Here is a 26,902-nt window from a genome sequence, read left to right as displayed (position 1 = left end):
TGGACGGAGGGTGAAGAAACTCTGAAACAATTTTATTCTGCATTCAATACATACCATCCTACAATCAGATTCAAAATTGACTACTCCCCAGAAAAAGTCAATTTTTTGGACACCACGGTCTCAATCAGTGATGGCTGTATACAAACATCTATATACAAGAAACCCACAGACAGATGCAGCTACCTCCACAACTCCAGCTTCCATCCTTCACATACAAAAAGATCCATCATTTACAGCCAAGCCACAAGATACCACCGTATCTGCTCTGACCCAGGGGACAGAGACAGACACCTTAAAATCCTGACTGCATCCTTCAAACAGAAAGGCTACAACCCCAAAATAATCTCCAAGAATATTGCCTCCTCCCTCAAAACACCCAGGGAGAATCTGCTACAGTACAAGGAGAAAAAAATCCACAGACAGAATCCCCCTTGTAGTGACATACAATCCAGAGCTGGAAAAACTGAGGAAAATCATAAGAGATCTACAACCTATACTCCAGGAGGATGAATTACTGAAAGAGATATTCCCATCCCCACCAGTACTGGCCTTCCGACAGCCACCCAACTTAAAACACAAGCTAATCAGAAGTAAACTTCCATCACAGACTGAAAAGGAACAGAAGGGCACACTTCCCTGTAATTTATCCAGTTGCAAACTATGCCAAAATATTTCACAGGACCCCACAGTGAGGCATATTTTCAAAGCACTTTGGGAGGCTAAGTTCCATAGGTTTCTATGGAACTTTGGGAGGCTAAGTGCTTTGAAAATGAGCCCGATTGTCATCCACAAAGGAAAGATATTCAACATAAGGGAATCTTTCACTTGCTCATCTTCCAATGTGGTATATATCATTCAGTGCAAAAAATGTAACGAAGGATGCTATATTGGAGAAACAGGCCAGATGCTTAAGACAAGATTCAATTTACATAGACATCACATAAACAATACTGGTGCCAGTAGGGTTCCCACCCCTGTTGGTCAGCATTTTACAGGACCAGGACACTGTACCAGTGACTTCACAGTGAGAATCCTGAAAGGTAACTTTAAAACCATACAAGAATGTAAGACCTTTGAAGTCTGAATGATTGAATATTTTAACACCCAACAGAAAGGACTTAACAAGGATCTGGGGTTCCTAGCCCATTATAAAGCATAAAGCTGTATTTCTCTCCACCCCTCACCTATCCACACCCATCCTGTTAGAATATCAATGATATGCTTTGATGTCCCCATGCATACCTCCTACCCACCCCCATCCTCCCACCATGTCAGACTGTCATAGTAATGCTTGAATGTTTTCACTTATATACACTGTCAGCTAGCACACTTATTTCCGATCTGACGAAGAAGGGCAACCTTCGAAAGCTAATCAAGAAATGTATTAAGTTATGTCCAATAAAAAAGGTATCATCTTATTTTCTTTTCCATGTTTTATTTTGTTTGATTTCTATATGCCGTTGGAAGCCAGTATCTTTCAGAAAGAAGTAGAGAAGCATAGTTATATTTCTTATGACTGAAAATATGTTTTATGGTTGTATTTTGTGTTAACTGCAGTCTGTGAATCTGGTAAGTGAAGTCTCATTTTTTTCTGATTAAGGGACATGAATAGAATCTCATCAGTAGACCTACAGCTAGGGGAAGTTGTGCTCCTTGGCTTTTTGTAGGACAGCAGTTTTCTGAGTACAGTGGCAACTGAAGTGCAAAATGATGCTTTGTATGAAGGAATCTAGAAGGTATCTGTAAGATTATTTTCTCTCTTCTCAGGGTCCCATGGGTCCTCGTGGTCCTGCAGGTCCTCCTGGCAAATCTGGTGATGATGTAAGTAGTAAGACACTTTTTAAGCTTCTTAGATGGAGAGAGGTGTGAGCTTGAGTGTTTTCAGTGCTTATGAATAAAGGGAGAGTTTGGTGTGATGAAACTGTGAGTTAATCAGGGTTCTCTCATGAATGTGTGCTACGCAACCTATTAATGATTTTTTATTAAGAAATATACACATTTCTCAGCCAGGACCCGCATAAGGGGAAGCAGTGCCAGAAGAGTGCCACTAGAGGTCACCATGACCATTTTGAGGCCAAAGCAGTGATGGAAAGCAGTGAATGGGTATTGCTTCTTCTCTTAGGACCCACTAGACCACCAGGGCTATCAAAGGTAGACCTAGGGGGCCTACCAGAGATTGGGGGGGGGGGTCTAGACGCCGCCGACTTCATTGCTGCTCAGGCAGCATGGGCATGCAGCTCTTTCACTGAACTAAAGCAAGGATGGTCCCCTACAAAGCAGACTGAGGCAGTTGAGAGAGAAGATGTTGCATCGAGGTTGCGGAGGGGAAGGGGTCTGAGAGAGAAGGGGAGATTTCAAATTGAGAGTTGGGTGGTGGGAGGGAGGGAAGAGAGAGGGAGAGACATTGGACCTAGGGGTGGGGGTGGAGGGAGAGGGATATTTGAGATGCTGGACTAAGGGGGAGGGCAGGAGGGAAGAGAGATGGGACTTGGTGGGGTGTGGAGGAGATGGGGAGGAAAAACTGGATGGGACTTGGGTGGGTGGATTCCTCAGTGTCTGAAAAAATGTTTTAGGGGTTCTGCCATTGAAAAAGTTTGAGAATCACTAAATAAAATGCAGTATGAGGGTCAAAAGACAATCAAGAGTCTAACAGTTAGACTCTCATATTACATCTTTCTTTAGAGGCTGTTTCAGTTCCCTATGTCTTAATACATCCTTATGACCATATGTGGATAGGGTGGTCTTACATAAATTTGGTCATGCTTTGGTTCTAAGTAGATTAGATTATGCAAATTCCATATTTAATGGCGTCCCTAAGCACATGATTGCTAGTCTAGTCTTCAAACAATTCAGAATTTAGCAATTAAGGCTGTGGCAGGAGCCAGGTGGTATCATAGGGTTTTACCCATACTAAAAGAGGCCCATTGGTTATCTTGCTTTTATCATATAAGTTTTAAGATTTTGGTTTTAACTTATAAAGTTTTCCACTCTGGGAATGTTGTAATACCTGGCTAATCTCCTGAGTCCTTACTGTCCGTCTTGTAGATTAAGATCTCAAACTCAGAATAGATAGAATTCCACTGAATTGGTGTTTTTCTATTGGGCTGTGCCTTATGGAATTCTTTACCTATGCATAAACGATTAAAACCCAAGCTTGATTCGTTAAGAAAGAACTAAAAACCTATTTATTTCTTTTTCATTTTTGTAGGGTTAAAGTTAGGTCTGATGAAGACAGTTAAAGATTGATTTGTTTTTGACTATGACCCTTAATGTTAGGTCTGTTAACTTGGTGTGTGAATGCAATTAGAACTTTTTTTTTTTTTTTTTAGATTTTCTTGAACCATTTATTGTTAATCACTTTGATGGCCTTGTCTTGAAGGGTGGTATATTGAGCTAGATAAATAAATAAGCAAAAGAGTGACATAATCATTGCACTTTGCATTATACAGCAGTTTCACTGCCGTGTTTTGCAATAACTGAAGTTGACGCAAGGCATATTGAGGCAAACCTGCCAAAATTTAATTACAATAATCCATTCAAAATTAACGCATGTATTAATGCCTTCAGGGACAAAGGATCCAAAAATCTGTCAAAGAGCATAAAAAACTCTCTGTGTAAGAAAAGCGATTTAAGGTGTGAAAGATTTTATGTTTGTTTTATTGTAACCTACCTAGTAATGTTTCAAATAAATAAATAAGCAAAACTAACTGCTCAGTGACCTGTTTCTGCAAGTTTGGATGGCTGTAGATTACTACTTCCTTCCTGCCTGGATAAGTACTCTTGAATACTGGGCCAAAAATAGTTAATTACACACATTTGAGGAACATCAGGAGAAGTGTCCATTGTGAGCTGCTAGATGACACAATCCAGCTCATTTTCGAAAGTGATCGCCGGCCATCTTCCGACATAAATCGGGAGATGGCCGGTGATCTCGGAAAAGCGGCGAAATTGGTATAATCGAAAGCTGCTTTTTTGACAGCATCGCCGCTTTCCTGTCACCTTGCTGGCGAAAGTTCAAAGGGGCGTGTCGCCAGTGAAGCGAAGGCGGGACATGGGCGGGCATGGGTGTGGCTACCAGTTGGCCGGCTTTCGCGGATAATGGGAAAAAAAACAGCGTTAAGCAGTATTTCGCCGGCTTTACTTGGTCCTTTTATTTTCATGACCAAGCCTCAAAAAGGTGCCCCAACTGACCAGATGACCACCTGAGGGAATGGGGGATGACCTCCTCGTAGTCCCCCAGTGGTCACCAACCCCCTCCCACACAAAAAAAATAAAAATAAAGCACTTTTTTGCCAGCCTGTATGCCAGCCTCAAATGTCATACCCAGGTCCCTGACAGCAGTATGCAAGTCCCTGGAGCAGTTTTTAATGGGTGCAGTGCACTGCAGGCAGGCAGACCCAGGTCCATCTCCCCCCCTACCTGTTACACTTGTGGTGCTAAGTGTTGAGCCCTCCAAACCCCCCCCCCCCAGCACCCACTGTACCCACATCACCCATAAGGGCTATGGTAATGGAGTAGAGGTGTGGGGAGTGGTTTTGGGGGGGATTTGGGGGGCTCAGCACCCAAGGTAAGGGAGCTATGCACCTGGGAGCTTTTTTTGTATTTTTTAAACATTTTTAGAAGTGCCCCCTAGGGTGCCCTGGCATGTGAGGGGGACCAGTGCATTACAAATGCTGGCTCCTCCCACGACCAAATGCCTTGGATTTCGCCGGGTTTGAGATGGCTGGCATTTTTTTCCATTATCGCTGAAAAACAAAACCGGCCATCTCAAACCCGGCGAACTCTGGCATTAGTCCGGGCTAAACCGTATTATCGAAAAAAAGATGGCCAGCCATCTTTTTTGATAATACGGTTCCGGCTAGCTGTTGCGCCGCCGCCAAATAGATTGCCGGTGATCTATTTTGCCGGCGACGTTCGATTATGCCCCTCCACGTTACCTAGGTCTTCTGAACCTCACTACCCAGGTATTGCACAACACTCTCACAAAATCCACAATTTCAGAAACTTCTTCAGAATCTTCACCTCTTCATCCTGTACGAAAAAAGTTCACTTTCTGCACTTCACATTTTTTTCACATTATGGAAATAAAATCAATTAATACACTAAGAACACATCTCCACGCATACGGGCTGATATTCAGAGGCACTTATGAGAATATGCCCTTCTACCTGATGGTTTCACATGCTGTGCCCTCTATCTTCCCCCTATTTATTTTCCCTAGTCTTCTGTCCCTTTCCTTCAGCATGACAAACTCTCTCCTCCAAGGGGGGGGGGGGGGGGGGGGGGGTTGATGAGAGGATGAAGGGATTACTCTTCAAAGCCCAAGGTGTCTCATCAATAACACACACAATCCTTTGTGGGGTACTCCAAGAAATCTATACACCAGACCTGTGTAAAATAGACAATTATTGCGAGGTGGACATTTTTCTGTAGTTGTACAGCATTGAGCAAACACTGTTTCTATCTTATAAGAAAACACACCATATCTGTATCTGTGATCCCTTATTCTACAGAATCCATCCAGATAGCAAGAATTTCATAATGCTGGGAAACTTCATCCGTAGACATGGCCTTCCAGGTTTACTATCACTAAGGGCTCTCTCTTCACCTTGGCATCTTCTTCAAAACACAAATTCCTACAGGAAATTTTCCATAACGGTACCCCTCACCTATGTGTTATTTCAACATTTGGGTCTCTCTCTCTTGTCTTTTACTTGTATTCCAAGTCCAGAATCTATTTTTTCACAAGAAAAACAGAAAGAGGGGGCAGGTAGAATCCTCTTGTCTATGCACATACACTTCACACTGAGAAAAACTCAAGATCCAAGGGAGATTTCTTGCAATGGAAAAACCACAGGCCCAATCTAATCTAAAAGAGAGCCAAACTGGCCACCTAGTGGTGAGTGAGTTATGTAGATTAGGAAGAACTTTTGTAACATTCTGGGAGGAAGAAGTGGTGGGGGTGGATGCTGAAGCAAATAGATTCTACCTCTTCACTGTGCTAAAATGGTATGGTCTTGTTGACAGAACCACAGTAGGATAGTGAGGGTCCTGAATAGTGTGTTTGTATTTTATGTTGATTACGTATTTATATGTAAGCATATTTTATATATATATATATATATATATATATATATATATATATATATATATATATATATATATATATATATATATATAGTATATACAATTAGAATATTTGCAGATAATTGCATACATGGAGAATATTAAGGGACCTTTGTTTTGTCTTGTAACAGGGTGAAGCTGGAAAACCTGGTAAAGCTGGGGAACGTGGCCCTCCGGGCCCTCAGGTACATCTTTAATCCCAGCTGCACCATAGAGGGGACAGCATTATGGAGGGCGAGCAGTGGTACATCATTGGGACTTGGGATAGTGTTTATCATAGACAGAGAGTTCATTGTCACTGTGGGATGGGGGATGGTGTTGTCATGGAGGAAGGGATCAGCAGTGAGGTGAGGGGGTGTTAGTGCTGTCATAAATGTAGGGGTTAGCATTACTGGGACTAAGGGTGGTGTTGCCACAATGGCAAGAAGTGCTTTCTTGCATCAGTATGGGGTAGGTCAGCGTTATCGTGAAGGAAGATGTCAGCATTATGAAAGCTGAAAGAATAGCGCTTTCATGGAGGGAGAGTAAGAATCATGGGTCGTGATGGTTCTGATATGGGAGAGTCAGTATTATAGGGGTACAGGTTATGGTGTGGTGGTGCTAATTTTGAGGACAAGAGAAACATCTCATGAAAAGTAGGGGCAGTGCTATCTTTTGGTGGGTAAGTGCTATGTTGGGAGTCAGTGTGCCATTGTTAGTGTGTGTGGGAGGGAGGGGGAAATAAAAAAAATCTTGTGCATATTTCAATTAATATACATGTCATATTGCAATAATCAGCTTTAGTGAGAATTAAGAAAAATTTAAAAATCTCATTCTGGGAATTTACTGTGCCTTTCTCTCATATTTCATCTGAATAGTGATCTACTTGTTTTCTCTACTTTTTAGGGTGCTCGTGGCTTTCCAGGCACCCCTGGTTTACCAGGAGTTAAAGGTCACAGGGTCAGTATGTATTATTTGCCCTTTAGCCACAGAACTGGTATTAGATGGTTAATATTCTGAAGGTGCTAATTTGTCCTTTCCACTCTTTCTATTGGTAGGGCTACCCAGGTGTAGATGGTACGAAGGGTGAAACTGGTGCTGTAGGAGCTAAGGTATATTTTCAAAATCCTCTTGAAATTTGTCTAGTAATTTGACACAAGCTATTTCTGAATCTTTCTTTTTGTAAAAATACTCTTCAGAAAAGTGTACAGATCGTGTATTTCATTTATCTTGGTTTTATTTTTGGGTGTGCAGATTTTGTTGACTCTTGCTTCTTGCATGATTGCTTGGTGTGGCTATAACTTGATTGCCATCGGCTAGAAAATCCTGTGCAGAAGTTAAAAGCCACTTGTGTTGAGGGGTCATTAGGAAACGTGGCCTTTTTAAATTATTATTATTTCCAGCTTGCAAAATAAAGAACCATAGTCAGAAAATGTCCCAGAGAGGGCACTCATTCCAAGGGATTGGTGGTGAGCCCTTGAATGAAACACCATCCTCATAACATTTAGACTAGCTGTGTTAATGGGTAATGTTTGTGTATACAGGCTTCCTAAACTGTGGTTCATGATCCCAAATGAGGTCACAAAACCTGCATTTGGGATCATAACCTGGGTGGGCTGTCCATAGGAATGTCATCGGCCTGTGCCTCTGGGGGTCACATGCTTTCTGTGGCCTTGATAATGGGGTCTTGGCTATCAAAAGTTTGATAAACAGTAGTCTAATGTGTCTACTTGATTAATTTTTGCTACACTGATTACCCTTTTATCTGCATCCTGCAGGGTGAAGCTGGTTCTCCTGGTGAGAATGGAACTCCTGGTCCAATGGTGAGTCTTCCCCCCCCCCTCAAAAAAAAACTTTAAAACTCTATCCAGTTCACAAGGGACCCCCTGGCCAGGGCCGTTCCGGAGGCGTTGTGAGCGGTACAGCTGCACAGGGTGCAATAGTGGTGGGGACGCCAAACTTGCTCCCCATTCATTGTCTCTTCTTCTTGTCCCAGTGCAGTTGGTGGGGCAGGGGTTCCAGTGGGCGCCTTGCACAGGGTCAATCCCAGCTTGGTACACTGTTGCTCGCGACAACAGATTTGTTAGTTCTTTGAACATATCAACCGTGATATTCATAAGAACTTATGTGGTTGGCAACAATTGCCAACTGCACTGGTGCTTTTTACAAATATTGAAAGCACTCATATCTATATATTTTGGCTGTAAACGTTGGATTATTCCTAGGTCGGGCTACAAGTTATAGGGAGAGTGGCAGAATTCAGCCAGTCTTCATGTAAGTTATGTATATGAGCCTGAATGCAGAAACAGCAGGAAGAACTTTAAGTACATAAGCTGCCCATTTTACATTTTGACGGCCTTTTCAGTGTTTGCACTTCGATGCATAGATCTGATGAATAATCGCCTGACATTAAAATGATGTTATCCATTTAAAGTGATGTGTTGACCATTCTGCTGAATATTGATCTCATGGTGGAGAGAATCTGCAGCAGAGACAGTGTGTTCCCAGTGATGCCTTTACCACAGGTGCTGCTTTCAGTACATTCTTTGTGCAGCTTTACAGAAAAGAGCAAAAGCCAATTTACTGCCACAGTCTCTGGGAGGGTATGAGACACAGAGTGAACCGTGGCCTACTGTACCCATGTCTTGCTTCTTTTACATTTCTTTTTTGTGCCCTTTTTTTGCTGTGGTCAGGAATAGAATGCCGTGCAAGATGGGCCTTTGTAGGTGTTTTTTGTAAGGTGGTGACCTCTCTGAGGTGGTCTCAGCATTACAGGGCCAGTCTTAGCAATTGCGTGGCCCTGTGAAGACCAGTTCAGTGGTGCTCCCACCTAGCCTACCCCATCCCCTTTTGACAAGTTGTTTATTTTTTATGTGCACTGCCACCCCCTACCTTAATGCGCCCAGGTGGTCTTGTGGCCTCTTCAGGGCAGGAAAGCTCTTTCCTGCCTGCCCACTGCCACCACTTCTTCAAAATGGCTGCCAAGACTTCTTTCACGGAAGTCTTACAAAGCTGCCCCTGGAACTCTCAGCAGCCATTTTGAGGAATGCTACAGTGGGCAGGAAAAAGTGGGGTTGTTTCCTGCCATGAAGAAGCCACTAGCCCATCAGAGTGCGTTGCGTTAAAGTAGGTTTGGAGATGGCTGTGGGGCCCCTGGGAATGGGAGGCCCTGTGCGGCTGCCCCTGTCGTCCCTGCCTAAGACCGGCCCAGTATGCAACAAATACAAACAGGGACAGTAGAACACCTATTTAGTTGGAGGGGCACAGCAATCCAATCTCTGGCCTCACCCCTAAGCTCTATGGTTGTTGATGCTGTGTTGGGCAAAGTATTATTGGGATCATGGCCCCAATGGTCACCCCATTTTACTGTCTTTGAATAAGACTGTCTCCTTACTCTACAGGGTCCTCGTGGTTTGCCTGGGGAGAGAGGACGGCCTGGACCATCTGGTGCTGCTGTAAGTGCTTGCCTGTTTCTATTGTGTAGAGAAGCCAGTTTATTCACTAATAGGGGTGTCAAATGTCTCAGAAACTCAACCACCGCACAAAGCAGGGAGCAGAGAGGTTAAAGGAGTACAGCAATATATTTTATTTATTTCTTGGGATATGTTAACAGCCTGTATGAAGAGATTCACTCAAAGCGGTGTACAGTAGGTACAGCTTGAATTTATACTGGCCCAGCTTTATATGGGGCACTGGAGAGTGATTTGAGCAATTTGACAACAGTTAAAGGGCAGTATTTACTTATCTGTTTTTATTATGCACCAGCGGTCCAATAGTAATTATTATTATTATTATTTTATTTATTTATTGCACTTGTATCCCACATTTTCCCACCTTTTTGCAGGCTCAATGTGGCTTACAAAGATCTGTTATGGTAACAGAGAAGAAATACAATTGGTGTTGCAAAGGGATAAAGAAGATAAGAAGATCAGGTTATGCAGCTCTACAAAGAGACATTTTAAGTAAAGGAGTATGATGGTTGTGTTCTAGTCATTATGGGTGTCTCGTGGTAGGCTTTGTCAAAGAGAGAGGTTTTCAAAGCTTTGCAGAAGCTATTTAGTTCGTTGATCGCTTTCAAGTGAGTTGGTAGTGCATTCCACATTTTCGTGCTCATGTAGGAGAAACTGGACGCATGTGTTAGTTTGTATTTGACCCCTTTATAGTTGGGGAAGTGTAGGTTGAGAAAGGTGCGGGAGGATCATTTAGCATTTCTGGGTGGAAGGTCTACGAGATCTAGCATGTAGGTCGGGGCGTCTCCGTGAATGATTTTATGAATGATCGTGCATATCTTGAACGTGGTACGTTCTTTCAGTGGAAGCCAGTGTAGGTTCTTTCTTAGGGGTTTTGCAAATATGAGTCTGGCTGCAGTGTTCTGGGCCGTTTGGAGTGCCTTGATGGTCTGTTCTTTACAGCCAGCGTACAGTGAGTTGCAGTAGTCCAGGTGGCTTAGTACCAGGATTTGTACCAGGTTTCGAAAGATGGCCCTTGGGAAGAAAGGTTTTACTCTTTTGAGTTTCCACATGGAGTGGAACATCTTCTTCGTTGTATTCTTCACGTGGTTTTCGAGTGTGAGATTTCGATCAGTGGTGACTCCCAGAATTTTCAAATTGTTTGAGATGGGGAGGGAAAAGTTAGGAGTGGTTGTGGTGGTGAATTTATTTGTATTGTGTTGTGATGTGAGTATAAGACATTGTGTTTTTTTCTGCATTGAGTTTTAACTGGAATGCATCCGCCCAGGAGAGCATGATTTGGAAGCTTTGGTTGATTTCGTTGGTAATTTCCTTTAGGACTTGTTTGAATGGGATGTAAATCGTGACATCATCTGCATATATGTCTGGGTTAAGGTTTTGATTGTCTAATAGCTTGGCTAGTGGTATCATCATTAGGTTGAAGAGGGTTGGTGAGAGGGGGGATCCTTGGGGGACTCCGCATTCAGGTATCCATGGGTCTGATATCGCCGTGTTAGTTGTTACTTGGTGGCAGGTCTATAAATTGACACCTCGTTTTAGGTGCCACAGATGGGCATGCATAGTGCCAATTCTATAACAGCTTAAGGCCACACTTAAGCTGTTATCGAATATTAGTGCAAAGCTGCATTGGCTCACCAAAAGGTGCCCACATGATAGGTCAATGGCTGGCATTAGTGGGTGTGCCTAAAAGCACCCTAGAACATACACAATCAATGGTATTCTATAAAGTATATGTGTCATTTGACGACATGCCCATGAAATACCCATGTGTACGCTCCCTAACATGTGTGCACTAGGTGGTCCTTTTATTAAGCTGTGGTAAAAAGTCATGAAACTGATGCTGATAACACCTCCAAAGTTCAAGCCTCTGTCTTGCCCACCAAATAAAAGCAGTATCCAATGGTTTATTAGAAGCAATTAAGTTGAGAGCTGCAAGCCACGGGTTCGCTAGTGGCTTTTGCTTTGCAGCTCTCAGCTTAATTGCTTCTAATAAACCATTGGATACTGTTTTTATTTGGCGGACAAGTCGCGGCTTGAACTTTGGAGTTATCAGCATCAATTTCATGTGATATAATTACAATTCTTATTGAGTAGAACAAAATAGAAGACTCCGCAGTGTTCTCCTGATGAAGGCTTTTATGCCGAAACATGGCCTGTGTTGAGGACACCTTGTTTACCTTGGGAGAATAAATTGTGTTTGCTTTATCCATCCTAGTACCTAGTCTTCTTCCATTACTACGTTTCCCTGTTGGTTTTCTTGTGGAAGTTTTTGGTTTTCCTGTTTCTTAATACGATTGGCGCCTAAATGTGGGCTGAATGAACACCAGCAACAGAGAAGATAAAGTGTAGTGGGTCCAGATGGGGGGCAGTGAAGGTGGAGCCTTAAAACAGAAGGAAGCAAGATTTACTGGAGGTCCTGACACGGCCCGTGTTTCGGCTAAATGCCTGCGTTAGGGTTCATATAGTGATAGCTTCCATATGTGACTTAGTCAGAAGATCTCCGGATATAAAACTACAGAAAAATATCTGGACGTATTCTGACCAAGTCACTTAGGGGTCCTTTTACCAAGCTGCGGTAAAAGGGGCCCTGCGCATTGAGGCCCTTTTTATGCAGCAGGTTAAAAGGCCAAAAAAAGAAACGACTATATGGTAAGATTTCACTTACCAAGTGGCCATATGGGGGGGGGGGGGGGGGGGGGGTACTTAGTAAAAGGGCCATTGAGGTGGTGGTAAGAGCTCCTGTGCAACCCAGTGGTAAACGGGTAGCATTCGATGCTGCCTGATTACTGCCAGGTTAGCGCCTGCAGAAATATTTTTTGAATATTTCCACTAGCACCAGAAATGCCGCATGGTGGGGGTGGAACTACCACCAGCACCCGTGTTGGGTCAGCAGTAGCTCCAGATTGGCATGCGGTAAGCCTGAAGTGAGTTTACTGCCGCTTTGTAAAATGGCTCCTTAAAGAGGCTTATCAGTATTCGACCCCTGATGCAGGCATTTAACCAAACCTTGGGCCATGTCGGGTCCTTCGATAAATCTTGCTTCCTCTGGTTTTGAGGCTCCACCTTCTTTGTCCCGCATCTGGATCCACTACACTTTACCGAAATTTAGGCATCGGCTTATAGAATTGCCTTTATAGTGCATATCTGCTAAACAAAAGTCAGCCCCTGCTCCCTGGATCTTACAGTCTAGTGAAGACAGACAAGGTACACAGCAAGAAACAAACAGCAGGATATGAGCTAGGACAGCAAAGGTGTGAGTGAGAGCAATGAAGTAGGTGGGGATTCAATTGAGGATCATCAAACATGACGATGATACTAATTACTGAAAGGAGAATTTGGGTTATAAATGTTGTTACTGATCAGCCTGTTTTCCTTAGTATAGCTAGGCATAAAATATCAACTTCTATGGCATGCTGTCTGAATAGATGTGGAATTGTACTCCCACCCCTACATCTCCAAGGACAGGATCCTGACTGACAAAATATTTTGCATGAACAGACAGGTTCAAGGCTTAAGTAATAACCTACAGCTTGTTCAACAGGTGTAATTAGTCATCTTGACCATCTGCAAGTGATGAACACTTACTGTAGCAGGTATAGGAGAATTAATACTAGGAGTAGATCCATCATATGTGTTAGGCGGTGAGAGTCTGATAGGTACTGAGGGGGAGAGGGATCTTGGAGTGATAGTATCCGAGGATCTGAAGGCGACGAAACAGTGTGATAAAGCGGTGGCCGTAGCGAGAAGGTTGCTAGGCTGTATAGAGAGAGGTGTGATCAGCAGAAGAAAGGAAGTGTTGATTTCCCTGTACAAGTCGTTGGTGAGGCCCCACCTGGAGTATTGTGTTCAGTTTTGGAGGCCGAACTTTGCGAAGGATGTTAAAAAAATAGAAGCGGTGCAAAGAAAAGCTACGAGAATGGTATGGCATTTGCGTTCCAAGACGTATGAAGAGAGACTTGCTGACCTGAACATGTATACCCTGGAGGAAAGGAGGAACAGGGGTAATATGATACAGATGTTCAAATATTTGAAAGGTATTAATCCGCAAACAAATCTTTTCCAGAGATGGGTAGGCGGTAGAACGAGAGGACATGAAATGAGATTGAAGGGGGGCAGACTCAGGAAAGATGTCAGGAAGTATTTTTTCACGGAGAGAGTGGTGGATGCTTGGAATGCCCTCCCGCGGGAGGTGGTGGAGATGAAAACGGTAACGGAATTCAAACATGCGTGGGATGTGCATAAAGGAATCCTGTGCAGTAGGAATGGATCCTCAGAAGCTTAGCCGAAACTGGGTGGCAGAGCAGGTGGGGGGAAAAGGGTTGGTGGTTGGGAGGCGAGGATAGTGGAGGGCAGACTTATACGGTCTGTGCCCTGAAAAGGACAGGTACAAATCAAGGTAAGGTATACACATATGAATTTATCTTGTTGGGCAGACTGGATGGACCATGCAGGTCTTTTTCCTCCGTCATCTACTATGTTACTATGTTACGTATCAGAGCAGTATGGGAGAGAAACACAAGCTTTGCAGATTCAGGGACTAATCACAGGTCTACTGTAATTGCCAAAAGCAGGTATAGAACAGTAAAATACAGCAAAGGGGAACAATTTAATCAGAACAGCTAAAGAAGAAAAATAATCAGGGCTTTTTTTGAGGGGGTACTTGGAGGTACTGAGTACCGACACCTTTTCCATTTGGGCTCATTTTCGAAAGAGAAGGGCGCCCATCTTTTGACATAAATCAGGAGATGGGCGTCCTTCTCCCAGGGTTGCCCAAATCGGCATAATCGAAAGCCGATTTTTGGCACCCTCAACTGCTTTCTGTCGCGGGGACGACAAAAGTTCCCGGGGCCGGGGCATGTCAGAAGCATAGCGAAGGCGGGACTTGGGCATGCCTAACACATGGACATCCTCGAGCGATAATGGAAAAAAGAAGGGCATCCCTGACGAGCACTTGGCCGACTTTACTTGGTCCATTTTTTCTTGCGACCAAGCCTCAAAAAGGTGCCCGAACTGACCAGATGACCACCGGAGGGAATCGGGGATGACCTCCCCTTACTCCCCCAGTGGTCACTAACCCCCTCCCACCCTAAAAAAAAAAACTTTAAAAATATTTTTTTCCAGCCTCTATGCCAGCCTCAAATGTCATACCCAGCTCCCTGACAGCAGTATGCAGGTCCGGGAGCAGTTTTAGTGTGTGCAGTGCACTTCAGGCAGGCGGACCCAGGCCCATGCCCCCACCACCTGTTACACTTGTGGTGGTAAATGTGAGCCCTTCAAAACCCATTGTACCCACATGTAGGTGCCCCTATTCACCCCTTAGGACTATGGTAGTGGTGTACAGTTGTGGGGAGTGGGTTTTGGGGGGCTCAGCACCCAAGGTAAGGGAGCTATGCACCTGGGAGCAATTTGTGAAGTCCACTGCAGTGCCCCCTAGGGTGCCCGGTTGGTGTCCTAGCTTGTCAAGGGGACCAGTGCACTACAAATGGTGGCTCCTCCCACAACCAAATGGCTTGGATTTGGTCGTTCTGAGATGGGTGTCCTTGGTTTCCATTATCACCGAAAACCGGGGACGACCATCTCTAAGGACGACCATCTCTAAGGAGACCATCTCTAAGGTCGTCCTAAATTTTGAGATTTGGGCGTCCTCGACCATATTATCGAAACGAAAGATGGACTCCCATCTTGTTTTGATAATACGAGTTTCCCCGCCCCTTCGCCAGGACATCCTGTGAGGACGTCCTCAGGAAAACGTGGGCGCCCCGTTCGATTATGCCCCTCATTGTGTGCTAAAATTGACCCATGTTCCCCAAGTTTTAATGAAAGAGCTCAGGCTCTACACACCAATTCTGCCTTGTCATAGATTATGTGACTGGTTGCAGGGGGCCTGGCTATTGTGGGGTGGGTCCCTCAGTGGCCTGGCATTTGAGTACCGGCATGTTTTTCGCTAGAAAAAAATGCACTTAAAATAATGAACAGAAAAAGGGGTTGAAACTTCTGAGGAGGCTTCAGCCATAGAATAATTCCAAACCTATGTGATATTGTGCCAGCATTATTGTTATTTTTAACTGATGCAAAAGTATATACAGGCAGCATTCTCCAACAGACATGGATCTGGATTTTGCTTCCCCCAAAGCCAAGCTCAAGGCAAGTTATTTCCCTGCTCCAGTGGTCTCACAGAGGCAAGTGGAGGGTGAAGTGACTTACCCGAAGTCACAAAGAGCAGCATTGTGGCATTTGTACCGTGGGTTCCCTGGTTTGTAGTCTACTTCACTAATCACTAGGAAACTCCTCTGATCCTCCACACAAACATACATGTAGGTCTCACGTACACAGCATCTTTTGAAACACACGTGTGAATGCACACAAGATGCATATATCATACCTTTACTATAGACAGTACAGGCTGAGACCCTTCCCCCAACCACTATAGAAGCTGTCTGCTGCTTGTTCTGGGATGTGCTGCTTGAATGATGACATGCAATGTGATAGGGTGTGTTCGGGCTTGTTTCCAGCATTCCTACCTTCACTCCCAGATCTCCTATGGCTACCTGGGGATTCTTCTCTTACACAGACCTCCTTCCTCAAGTCTCTCTCTCAGCACATTAAGCTTGTACGCAGTTACCTGAAGTGTCTATTTTCCTTCACATTGGCACTAAATAGTTTACAGATGATCCTTATTAACCGGCCAGTAGTCAGCCGGCATTAACCCAGTTATTCAATGCTGGACCATTTCTGGTGACCGGCATTGAATATCCAGGGTTTTTTTTTTTTGGCTGGCTGAAACTTAACTGGCTATTTGGGCGGCTATTTGCTATTTGGGCGGCTCAATTTAGCCGCCAAACTTAGCAGGCAATGTGCTGAATATTGTGTGATATAACCAGTTAGCTGCTATTCACTGACCATGAATATTCAATGGGAGACAGCCAGCTATCCTCTGCTGAATATTCACGGATAGCTGGTTAAGTGCTATTTATAAGTACATAAGTACATAAGTAGTGCCATACTGGGAAAGACCAAAGGTCCATCTAGCCCAGCATCCTGTCACCGACAGTGGCCAATCCAGGTCAAGGGCACCTGGCACGCTCCCCAAACGTAAAAACATTCCAGACAAGTTATACCTAAAAATGAGGAATTTTTCCAGTCCATTTAATAGCGGTCTATGGACTTGTCCTTTAGGAATCTATCTAACCCCTTTTTAAACTCCGTCAAGCTAACCGCCCGTACCACGTTCTCCGGCAATGAATTCCAGAGTCTAATTACACGTTGGGTGAAGAAAAATTTTCTCCGATTCGTTTTAAATTTACCACACTGTAGCTTCAACTCATGCCCTCTAGTCCTAGTATTTTTGGATAGCGTGAACAGTCGCTTCACATCCACCCGATCCATTCCACTCATTATTTATACACTTCTATCATATCTCCCCTCAGCCGTCTCTTCTCCAAGCTGAAAAGCCCTAGCCTTCTCAGCCTCTCTTCATAGGAAAGTCGTCCCATCCCCACTATCATTTTCGTCGCCCTTCGCTGTACCTTTTCCAATTCTACTATATCTTTTTTGAGATACGGAGACCAGTACTGAACACAATACTCCAGGTGCGGTCGCACCATGGAGCGATACAACGGCATTATAACATCCGCACACCTGGACTCCATACCCTTCTTAATAACACCCAACATTCTATTCGCTTTCCTAGCCGCAGCAGCACACTGAGCAGAAGGTTTCAGCGTATCATCGACGACGACACCCAGATCCCTTTCTTGATCCGTAACTCCTAACGCGGAACCTTGCAAGACGTAGCTATAATTCGGGTTCCTCTTACCCACATGCATCACTTTGCACTTGTCAACACTGAACTTCATCTGCCACTTGCACGCCCATTCTCCCAGTCTCGCAAGGTCCTCCTGTAATCGTTCACATTCCTCCTGCGACTTGACGACCCTGAATAATTTTGTGTCATCGGCGAATTTAATTACCTCACTAGTTATTCCCATCTCTAGGTCATTTATAAATACATTAAAAAGCAACGGACCCAGCACAGACCCCTGCGGGGGGTGTTGGGGGGTGAAGAGTGGGCACGGTTATGCTAATCGGTTAGCATGTGGGTATTGGCGCTTGCTAACTGATTAGCGCAAGATTAGTGTGTGAAGCTCTTACCACCTATTATCCTTTCGCACCGAGGATATATCTCCAAATGTTGCCCGGGAGGGAAAGGTTAGGACAGCTGTTGTACTTGGTGATTCGATCATTAGGCATATAGATAGCTGGGTGGCTGGTGGACGTGAGGATCGCCTGGTGACTTGCCTGCCTGGTGCGAAGGTGGCGGACCTCACGTGTCACCTAGATAGGATTCTAGATAGTGCTGGGGAGGAGTCCGCTGTCTTGGTACATGTGGGTACCAATGACATAGGAAAATGTGGGAGAGAGGTTCTGGAAGCAAAATTTAGGCTCTTAGGTAGAAAGCTGAAATCCAGATCCTCCAGGGTAGCATTTTCTGAAATGCTACCTGTGCCACGCGCAGGGCCCAAGAGACAGGCAGAGCTCCAGAGTCTCAATGCGTGGATGAGACGATGGTGCAGGGAGGAGGGCTTTAGATTTGTTAGGAACTGGGCAACATTCTGGGGAAGGGGGAGCCTATTCCGAAAGGATGGGCTCCATCTTAACCAGAGTGGGACCAGGCTGCTGGCATCGGCGTTTAAGAAGGAGATAGAGCAGCTTTTAAACTAGAAATGGGGGGAAGGCCGACAGTCGCTCAAAAGAGCATGGTTCGGGATAAGGTATCTTTCAAAGATATCACCATAACAGGGAAGATAGAGTATCCTGATAGTGAGGTTGCAAAAGAGATTGTAGTAGATCGGGTATCTTTAAATAACAATAAAAATCAGACAAAAGATTGCCAATTAATACTGTCAAGTACTAAGCATGATGTACTTAGGAACAACAAACATAGTTTGAAATGTCTATATGCGAATGCCAGGAGCCTAAGAAATAAGATGGGGGAGTTAGAATATATTGCACTAAATGAAAAATTAGATATAATAGGCATCTCTGAGACCTGGTGGAAGGAGGATAACCAGTGGGACACTGTCATACCGGGGTACAAATTATATCGTAGTGATAGGGTGAATCGGATTGGTGGAGGGGTAGCATTGTATATTAACGAGAGCCTTGAATCAAATAGATTGAAAATTCTGCAGGAAGCAAAACACTCCTTGGAATCACTGTGGATTGAAATTCCATGTGCAAAGGGGAAAAGGATAGTGATAGGAGTGTACTACCGTCCGCCTGGCCAGGACGAACAGACGGATGCGGAAATGTTAAAGGAAATCAGGGACGCAAACAAACTGGGCAACACAATAATAATGGGGGATTTCAATTACCCGCATATAGACTGGGGTAATGTAACATCTGTACACGCAAGGGACATAAGATTTCTTGATGAAATCAAGGACAGCTTCATGGAACAGCTAGTTCAGGAGCCGACAAGAGAAGGAAAAATACTAGACTTAGTCCTTAGTGGTGCTCATGATCTAGTGCAGGGGGTAACGATACGAGGGCCGCTTGATAACAGTGATCATAATATGATCGGTTTTGATATTGGCATTGAAGGAAGTGAAACTAGGAAATCAAGTACGCTAGCGTTTAACTATAGAAAAGGTGATTACGACAAAATGAGAAAAATGGTGAAAAAAAGACTGAAAGGAGCAGCTCGCAGAGTAAAAAACTTGCATCAGGCGTGGATGCTGTTTAAAAACACCATCCTGGAGGTTCAGGACAAATATATTCCACGTATTAGAAAAAAGGGAAAAAAGACTAAACGTCAGCCGGCGTGGCTAAACAGTAAGATAAAGGAAATCATTAGAGCCAAAAAACAATCCTTCAGAAAGTGGAGAAGAGAACCAACTGAAAGTAACAGGATAGATCATAAGGAATGCCAAGCCAAATGCAAAGCGGAGATAAGGAGGGCAAAAAAGGACTTTGAGAAGAAATTAGCGTTGGAAGCAAAAATACATAGTAAAAATTTTTTTAGATACATTAAAAGCAGGAAACCGGCCAAAGAGTCGGTTGGGCCGCTGGACGAAAATGGTGTTAAAGGGGCGATCAAGGAGGACAAAGCCGTAGCGGAGAAATTAAATGAATTCTTTGCTTCGGTCTTCACCGAGGAGGATTTGGGGGGGACACCGGTGCCGGAAAGAATATTTGAAGCGGGGGAGTCGGAGAAACTAAACAAATTCTCTGTAACCTTGGAGGATGTAATGGGTCAGTTCAGCAAGCTGAAGAGTAGTAAATCACCGGGACCTGATGGTATTCATCCCAGAGTATTAATAGAACTAAAAAATGAACTTGCGGAGCTACTGTTAGAAATATGCAATCTGTCCCTAAAATCGAGTGTAATACCGGAAGACTGGAGGGTAGCCAATGTTACTCCGATTTTTAAGAAAGGTTCCAGAGGAGATCCGGGAAATTATAGACCGGTGAGTCTGACGTCGGTGCCGGGCAAGATGGTGGAGGCTATTATTAAGAATAAAATTGCAGAGCATATACAAAAACATGGACTGATTAGACAAAGTCAGCACGGATTTAGTGAAGGGAAGTCTTGCCTCACCAATCTAATGCATTTTTTTGAGGGGGTAAGCAAACATGTGGACAATGGGGAGCCGGTTGATATTGTATATCTGGATTTTCAGAAGGCGTTTGACAAAGTGCCGCACGAAAGACTCCTGAAGAAATTGCAGAGTCATGGAATCGGAGGTAGGGTATTATTATGGATTAAGAACTGGTTGAAAGATAGGAAGCAGAGAGTAGGATTGCGTGGCCAGTATTCTCAGTGGAGGAGGGTAGTTAGTACCTGCCAGAAGCTGTTTCTGGCCTGTTAAATAGCAGTGAATATTGGCTTTCAAGTGTTTTCTTCTAAAGTTCGTTGAGAGTATAGAATACCTTTGAGAAGAGGAGACTAGGGAAGAAAATGCTGTGTGCACAGAGCAAAACAAGTGTCTTAAATTTTATATCAACATTTAAAAAAGATGTCTCTCTCTTCCAGAGTTCATCATTTTTATTTATTTATCTATCTGAAGTCACTTAGATTCTGTTTAATCGCAGTTGTTTTCAGTGGATTTCAATTACATATCTGAAATAACAAATAGAAAAACAGAAGCAAACAACCTTTAACAAAACACAACAACAACAAAAAAAAACCCCTCAAACATTCCCTATAACCAAATCTAATATGGATAATAGAGATTAATTATATCATTAAACTAGTAATAATTAGGGGCCCTTTAACTAACTTGTGGTAAGCACTCATGAGGCAGCCCACGGTAGTTTTGGAATTGAAGCGCTGGGGGGGTGTTGGGGGGTGAAGAGTGGGCACGGTTATGCTAATCGGTTAGCATGTGGGTATTGGCGCTTGCTAACTGATTAGCGCAAGATTAGTGTGTGAAGCTCTTACCACCTACAAAATAAGTGGCCGGTAAGGGCTCACACTATAATGGTCTCACGATAATGGGGAAATTAGGGCGTGGCCATTATCGGGAAATAGAAAAATCTCTCTTTTACCAGCAGCACTAAAAGTAGCTTCAGCAAGCGAGAAAGATCTGCTGTTACGTTCCTCACCTGGTTCCAGGCCTGCGTGGCCGATTCGCCGGCAAGGCGCGATCCGGCAGAGATAGCCGGCTATTTTGGATGTGGATGTAAAATCAGTTTATCTTGTTGGGCAGACTGGATGGACCGTACAGGTCTTTATCTGCCGTCATTTACTATGTTACTATGTTTCTCCAGGATAGGTCTGTTTCTGTTTCCTATTTATGGCAGCCATCATCTTGGTTGGATCAAGGATAGCAGCCATCTTGGCTAGCTCAGGAGGGGGCAGCCATCTTGTATAGGAGAACAGGAAGGAAGCCCATATTTGGGCGTTGTGCTACTCTGCTGATGGGGGCAGCCATCTTGGATCAGCTGCACATGTTTGAGACTGATTCCTACACTATTTAAAGCCCTGCCTCCAGTCCTTCGTTGCTTTGGTCTCAATTGTGTTTGAGGTCCACGCCGGTGCTCCTTGCCTTCAGTGCCAGTGTTCCAGACTTCGGCTTGTTTCCCAGACCTCGCGTGTTTGCTGCCTGCCTTGACCTTGGACTGTTTTTGACTATTCTTTGCCCTACGGATTTACCTGGCTTTTGGACTGTGTCTAGGGTTACCATATGGCTACAGAAAGCAATGGAAGTAAAATCCGGCTGGCTCAATTACTTCCATTGAAAGCAATGGAAATAAAACCCGGCTGGCTCAATCCGTCCTCATTTTTCTGGAGCCATATGGTAACCCTAACTGTGTTTGCCTGCCTGCCTGTCTGGTCAGTGGTTCAACCCTGCCGGTTCCAGAAGTCCTGGTGGCTACCCGAACCTGGAGGCTCAACTCCCAGGGAACGGCGGTTGCTCCCTAGGTGAAGCTAGGGGTTGTCTGGCTGCCTGACCGAGTGCGGTGTCACTCCATCCTAGCCGTGCTCAGTCGGGGCACAAGGGCTCACATTTCTGCAGTCATAACACCTCCGTTGGGACTACCCGCTTGGTAAAATGGCCCCTTAGTGTTCCACAGACTTTGACACCTGAATCAGTGACCTGCGTTGGTGCCGATGTTTACTTCTCTGTGTGGTCATTTCGGATAATGTTAAAATCTCAACCTCTAATATTTAGGGCTTACCACAGCTTAAAAGAACTTATTGTGGGATGGACTGAGGCATCCCATGATAAGTTCCAAATGTACACATGCATTCCATGTGCTAAAAAATATTTTAAAAAGTTTTCTGGGAGGAGGCTTTCTGGGGTGGGGGGGGGGGGGGTGGAGAGTGGGTGTTTCTGTGCTAATCCACAATGAATATTCATGAGAGAGATTTGCATGCACTGCCTCCACTGCATGCAAATCTATCTCATGAATATTCATTGTGGATACCAAGAAACAGCAAGACGAATGATAACTCCAGTGTGGAAAAGAACGCAGCAGATCCGTTGAGAAGGATTAAATGCCACTCTGTCAATTGCTAATAGAGAGTGTGCTGGCTTTTTATCCCTTTGGTGTCATGTTCTGCTGATCGCCAACTCTATATGATTGAAATCATCTTACGCCATTCAGAGTGCTTGCTATTATAGTTCACAAAATAGCCCCTGATTGATCCCCTTTGGGTGAAACACAGCCTGTGTCAGGCATTTTATTTGACTGAGACTCAAATATTTTGGACTTTTTGTTTATTCATTGTGGTTATCCTGAAACCTAACTGGCTGGGGTGCCTCTGGGACCAGATTTGGGACACACTATGTTAGTGCATCTACATTGCCATGCACTGAGTAGCATGGGATTAACATGTGAGTCCATACTGCCTACAGAATAGGTGGCATTAAGGGCTCATGCGCTAATTTTGGTAATGGCCATACGCTAATGGCAACATTAGCGCGTAGCCTTTAGTTTGGAAAATGAAAAATCGGCAGTTTTCCAGCAGAGGTAAAAATAGCCTTAGCATGCAGGAAAGACCCACATAAGGGTGCACTAAGGCCACTTTCTACTGCACTTTGCTAAAGGACCCCTTAGTAATCTGGCAGACCAGTAAAGGAGAAGGAATGAAGCATCATTTACAGAAAAAGCAGTTCTAGGACAAGAGGTTGTGATATGAAGCTGGTGGGAGGAAGTCTCAGGGGAAACGTGAAATAGTTCTTTATGGAGATGGTGGTATATTACTTCTAATTGCTTTCCAGTCAAGGTGGTGACCACCAAAACAGTGACAGAACTCAGCAGCAGAAAGGATGAAGAATGGAGATAGCCAGAGATTGAGAAGGGTTTGTGGTGACACTGTGGGTGGGGGCAACTCAACAGATAGGTCAAGGGATCTTTATCTGCTAACAGCTGCTATGTTACAGTGTCATATTGGTGAAATATTTCAGCTCTCCTGATATACCTTTGCTTGTTTTTAGGGAGCACGTGGTAATGATGGGCTGTCTGGTCCTGCTGGTCCCCCTGTAAGTATCTTTCCTTTGTAACATTTCTTTCTTATCCCCATGTTTTCCCTTTTCTGTACCCCAGATAGCATGCCACAGGTCATATGAGCCTTCTCTCGATTTACCCTCAATGGGCTTCTCATCCAGCCTGAGTTTTTGCAATACTGGCGGCCATTTTCTCTTCTTCCCTGGAATTAAGCTCCTCACCTCTGCAGCTTACTCAACCCCTGATGGTCCCCTTAGGCAGAACACTTAAATGTGTGTCTGAAGCACCTTAGCGCCTGGAACAAAGCCAAGAGGCTGGACTGTCCTTTTTAAAAATTCATTTCAAACTTAATTTCCCTTTTTGTTTTCATTTAAATGTTCTTTTATTGAAATTTTTGCACAAGACAGTATATGAAATAAATGTTTCTGCTATAGATGGGGAGACAATATTGATAAAGCCCTTCCATTTTACCTGCAGAAATGGAATATTCATTATTACCCACCTTTTTTGGTGAGCATTTGTATTCAGAGTTTTAGAGGTGTTCCCAGAGTGGGATAGGTCAGGAGAGGTAATCACGTGAAGAGTAAATAATCCAAACTACAGGCTTACTTTTGACTTTAAAAAGTAGCTGCACATTAGACACAAGTTTGTGGGGATGTAGAGTTGGTTTTTGTTTGTAGAGTTGGTGTGTATTTTCATTGGCACAAACTACATGTGCAGCACCACTGAAAATGCACCTAATCTACATGCTTACTTCATATGATTAGCGGATATCACTGGTTGTCCCATTTGAAAATCGACTCGATTGCGTTCAAATTATTCTTAGAATTTCTAGCTTGAAAATTCTTCTGGAATCAACAATGGATCCGCTTCCCATTCCTGATGCCATAGAAGAACCTGCATTGCTAATGCTTCCATCCTGGATTACTTTGGCTTCTTCTGGCATTTTTATTTTGTAAGAATGCGTAATCCTGTTGCTGTCTTTGTAAGAGCTTGTTTCTCTCTCTCTCTCTCTCTCTCTCTGTCTAGGGACCTGTTGGCCCTGCTGGTGCTCCTGGCTTCCCCGGTGCTCCTGGCTCTAAGGTATGTGAAGTCTGCCTAATCAGGATCCCACTGAGCTGTCACCAGGCAGAATTAAATTGCTCTGATAAGGCAGCCTCTTTCAGTATGGCACAGTGTGATTATCCCCCCAGCCCAATCCCCCCTCCCCTCCCCCTCCTCACTTCCCATGACCTGCTTTCAATTGCTTTTCAACTGGGAAAAATAGATATTTTTTCAGGCTCAGGGCCAGATGCACTAAACATAACGAGCCAGCGTAGTTTTTAAACCAGTTCTAGCCAGTCTAGCGAGCAAGTAGTAAAACAAGATATGCACGGTAGCAGCTAACGAAAATGGAATGCAAATGATCTACAGGTTATTATAATGAGCTAATTAGTATTATAATGCGCATGCAAGGCAGATGCACAGCTGTTTTCCGACCCCATGCACTGTGGAAAACCAACGGGAGGTCTGCAACTCTCGTTGGGGCTGCTGTGAGCGGGACCCATGCAGAGGAGGACGCCCATTGCAAAAATCAGAAAAAAAAAAAATGTCCAAGTGCTCGTCATGGGTGTCCTTTCAAGTGCCTAACACTTGGACGTCCTTCACTCAAAAAAAAAAGACGTCCCTGACGAGAACTTGGACATTTTTCTCTTCAGATTTTGTGATGGGCATCCTTCTCTTGGACGTGTTTTTCTTACCTTTCCGAAATGACCACCGCTGGAGAGATTGGGGATCGGGACGTGTGAGGACTCCCAAATCAAAACTATTTGGATATCCCTTTCGATTATGCCCCTCCAGGTCTCTCTCAGCCAATCACAGCACCTTTAGCTGACACCAGTGCTCATCAGGGACGTCCTTTTTTTTTTTTTTTGAGTGAAGGACATGTATGAAGCCGTCTTTGGCATGTGCAGAGCGATTTCCTTCATGAATGCCCATTTTTTACCAATTCGCTAAAGGATTGGCAAGGGAAGGGCTCTTTCCGTGGAGTTAGTGCATCTGTCTCTCAGTTTCAAAGGAAAGTTAAGAAGCTGAGAAAAATGTGAGAGAGATGGACAGAGGGAGACATTGAGAAAGCATAATTTTATATTATTATTACTACCAAGGCAGGGGTTAGGCAGGGCCGCTGCCCAGAGACAAAGCCAGGACTGGGGCAAACAATGTTAAGAGGCCTATCGTCGTCACCGCTCCTCCACCGCTGCTTCCCCTGCTCCCCCACCTTGGTCCTCCAATTGCCTAGAGTAATTGAATGGCAGGCAGCAGTGATCAAGAGAGATGGCAATGGGCCCTTCTTCCTGCCGCATCCCATCTCCAGTGAAATAACTTCCTGTTTCCTCATAGGTAAGACATAGCAGTCTGTCATGATTGCTGCTGCCTGCTAGTCAATGACTCCAGGCAAGTAGAGGATTGTGTGTGTGTGTGTGTGTGGGGGGGGGGCGGGGGGGGGGGGGAGGGGTGTTGGAAGGGAGGGAAATATGTTGGATCTCACCTGGGCTGCTGGTGTCGATCCCACTTAGAGGCTGGGGCAGGGGGAATCTAGTCCCCCCTGTCCCCCCCTCTCAGCAGCCCTGGGTTAGGGGTTCACAAAGATGGCAGTTGCCCTGGGCCCCAAGACTACAAGGGGCCCCCTGCTATATTTCATCTTTGGGCTTCAGCATGTTCAGCATCTGTCCAGATTGCTACTATACGTTTGTAGGGCTTCTGACGTTAGATTTTTTGTATCCTTATTCAGTGTTTGTGCTTTGTCTGCACTGATAATTCCTAAACGACACAAATGTATGTATCTGATTCCACTGGAAAAGGCACCCTGCAATAGTAGCTGTGGAGCAAAAACATCAATAAACCCTGATTTTTTTTGTACCTTCAAAGAATCCCTAATTAGTTATAAAAGAAATACCTAAGTGGGGAAGTTATCAATACAGGCTACCATTAAAATATATTATTTTACTGTTAACCCCAGGTATTAGTTACTAGGCCCTAAAATAGTACAAGTTAGTGGCATCCCATGTTGATAACTATGCCCCTATTTACTGCCTTTTTAAAGAATTGCTTCAAGGTGGTATACAAATAAGGCAGACATGGGCAATAGATAATTATAGTAGTGAAAAATATTTAAGTAACAGTACACATTATGGCACAGTGTGCTACTTACAATGCCAATGCAATACATAGTAAGGCAGCTTAATAATATTATTATGAGATTCTTGATATACCACCTTTCTGTGGTACAACCCTTAATGGGCTCACAATCTAGTTATTAACTATTGGACTACGCCAAGACAACTGAAAGTCAGGCTCACCACCTAACTGATCCCAGACTTTGAGAGATAGAA

The 26,902-nt window shown here is 44.2% G+C and overlaps 1 protein-coding gene across 3 annotated transcripts in view; it reads left to right on the top strand.

Annotated features, from left to right (window-relative positions):
• Window positions 1-26,902, top strand: part of COL2A1 (collagen type II alpha 1 chain) — a 308,500-nt gene that overhangs the window by 48,781 nt on the left and 232,817 nt on the right. For all 3 annotated transcript variants that reach the window (XM_030198168.1, XM_030198167.1, XM_030198166.1), the window contains 8 exons: window positions 1,768-1,821; window positions 6,258-6,311; window positions 7,012-7,065; window positions 7,164-7,217; window positions 7,884-7,928; window positions 9,507-9,560; window positions 23,522-23,566; window positions 24,561-24,614. In XM_030198168.1, coding sequence (XP_030054028.1) covers window positions 1,768-1,821; window positions 6,258-6,311; window positions 7,012-7,065; window positions 7,164-7,217; window positions 7,884-7,928; window positions 9,507-9,560; window positions 23,522-23,566; window positions 24,561-24,614 — 414 coding nt within the window. The remainder of the gene's footprint in view (window positions 1-1,767; window positions 1,822-6,257; window positions 6,312-7,011; window positions 7,066-7,163; window positions 7,218-7,883; window positions 7,929-9,506; window positions 9,561-23,521; window positions 23,567-24,560; window positions 24,615-26,902) is intronic.

Source organism: Microcaecilia unicolor, chromosome 3 (assembly GCF_901765095.1).
Source record: "Microcaecilia unicolor chromosome 3, aMicUni1.1, whole genome shotgun sequence".
Classification (NCBI taxonomy): Eukaryota; Metazoa; Chordata; class Amphibia; order Gymnophiona; family Siphonopidae; genus Microcaecilia; species Microcaecilia unicolor.
Note: the sequence above shows the minus strand (reverse complement) of the source record. Positions and strands in the feature narration are given on the sequence as shown.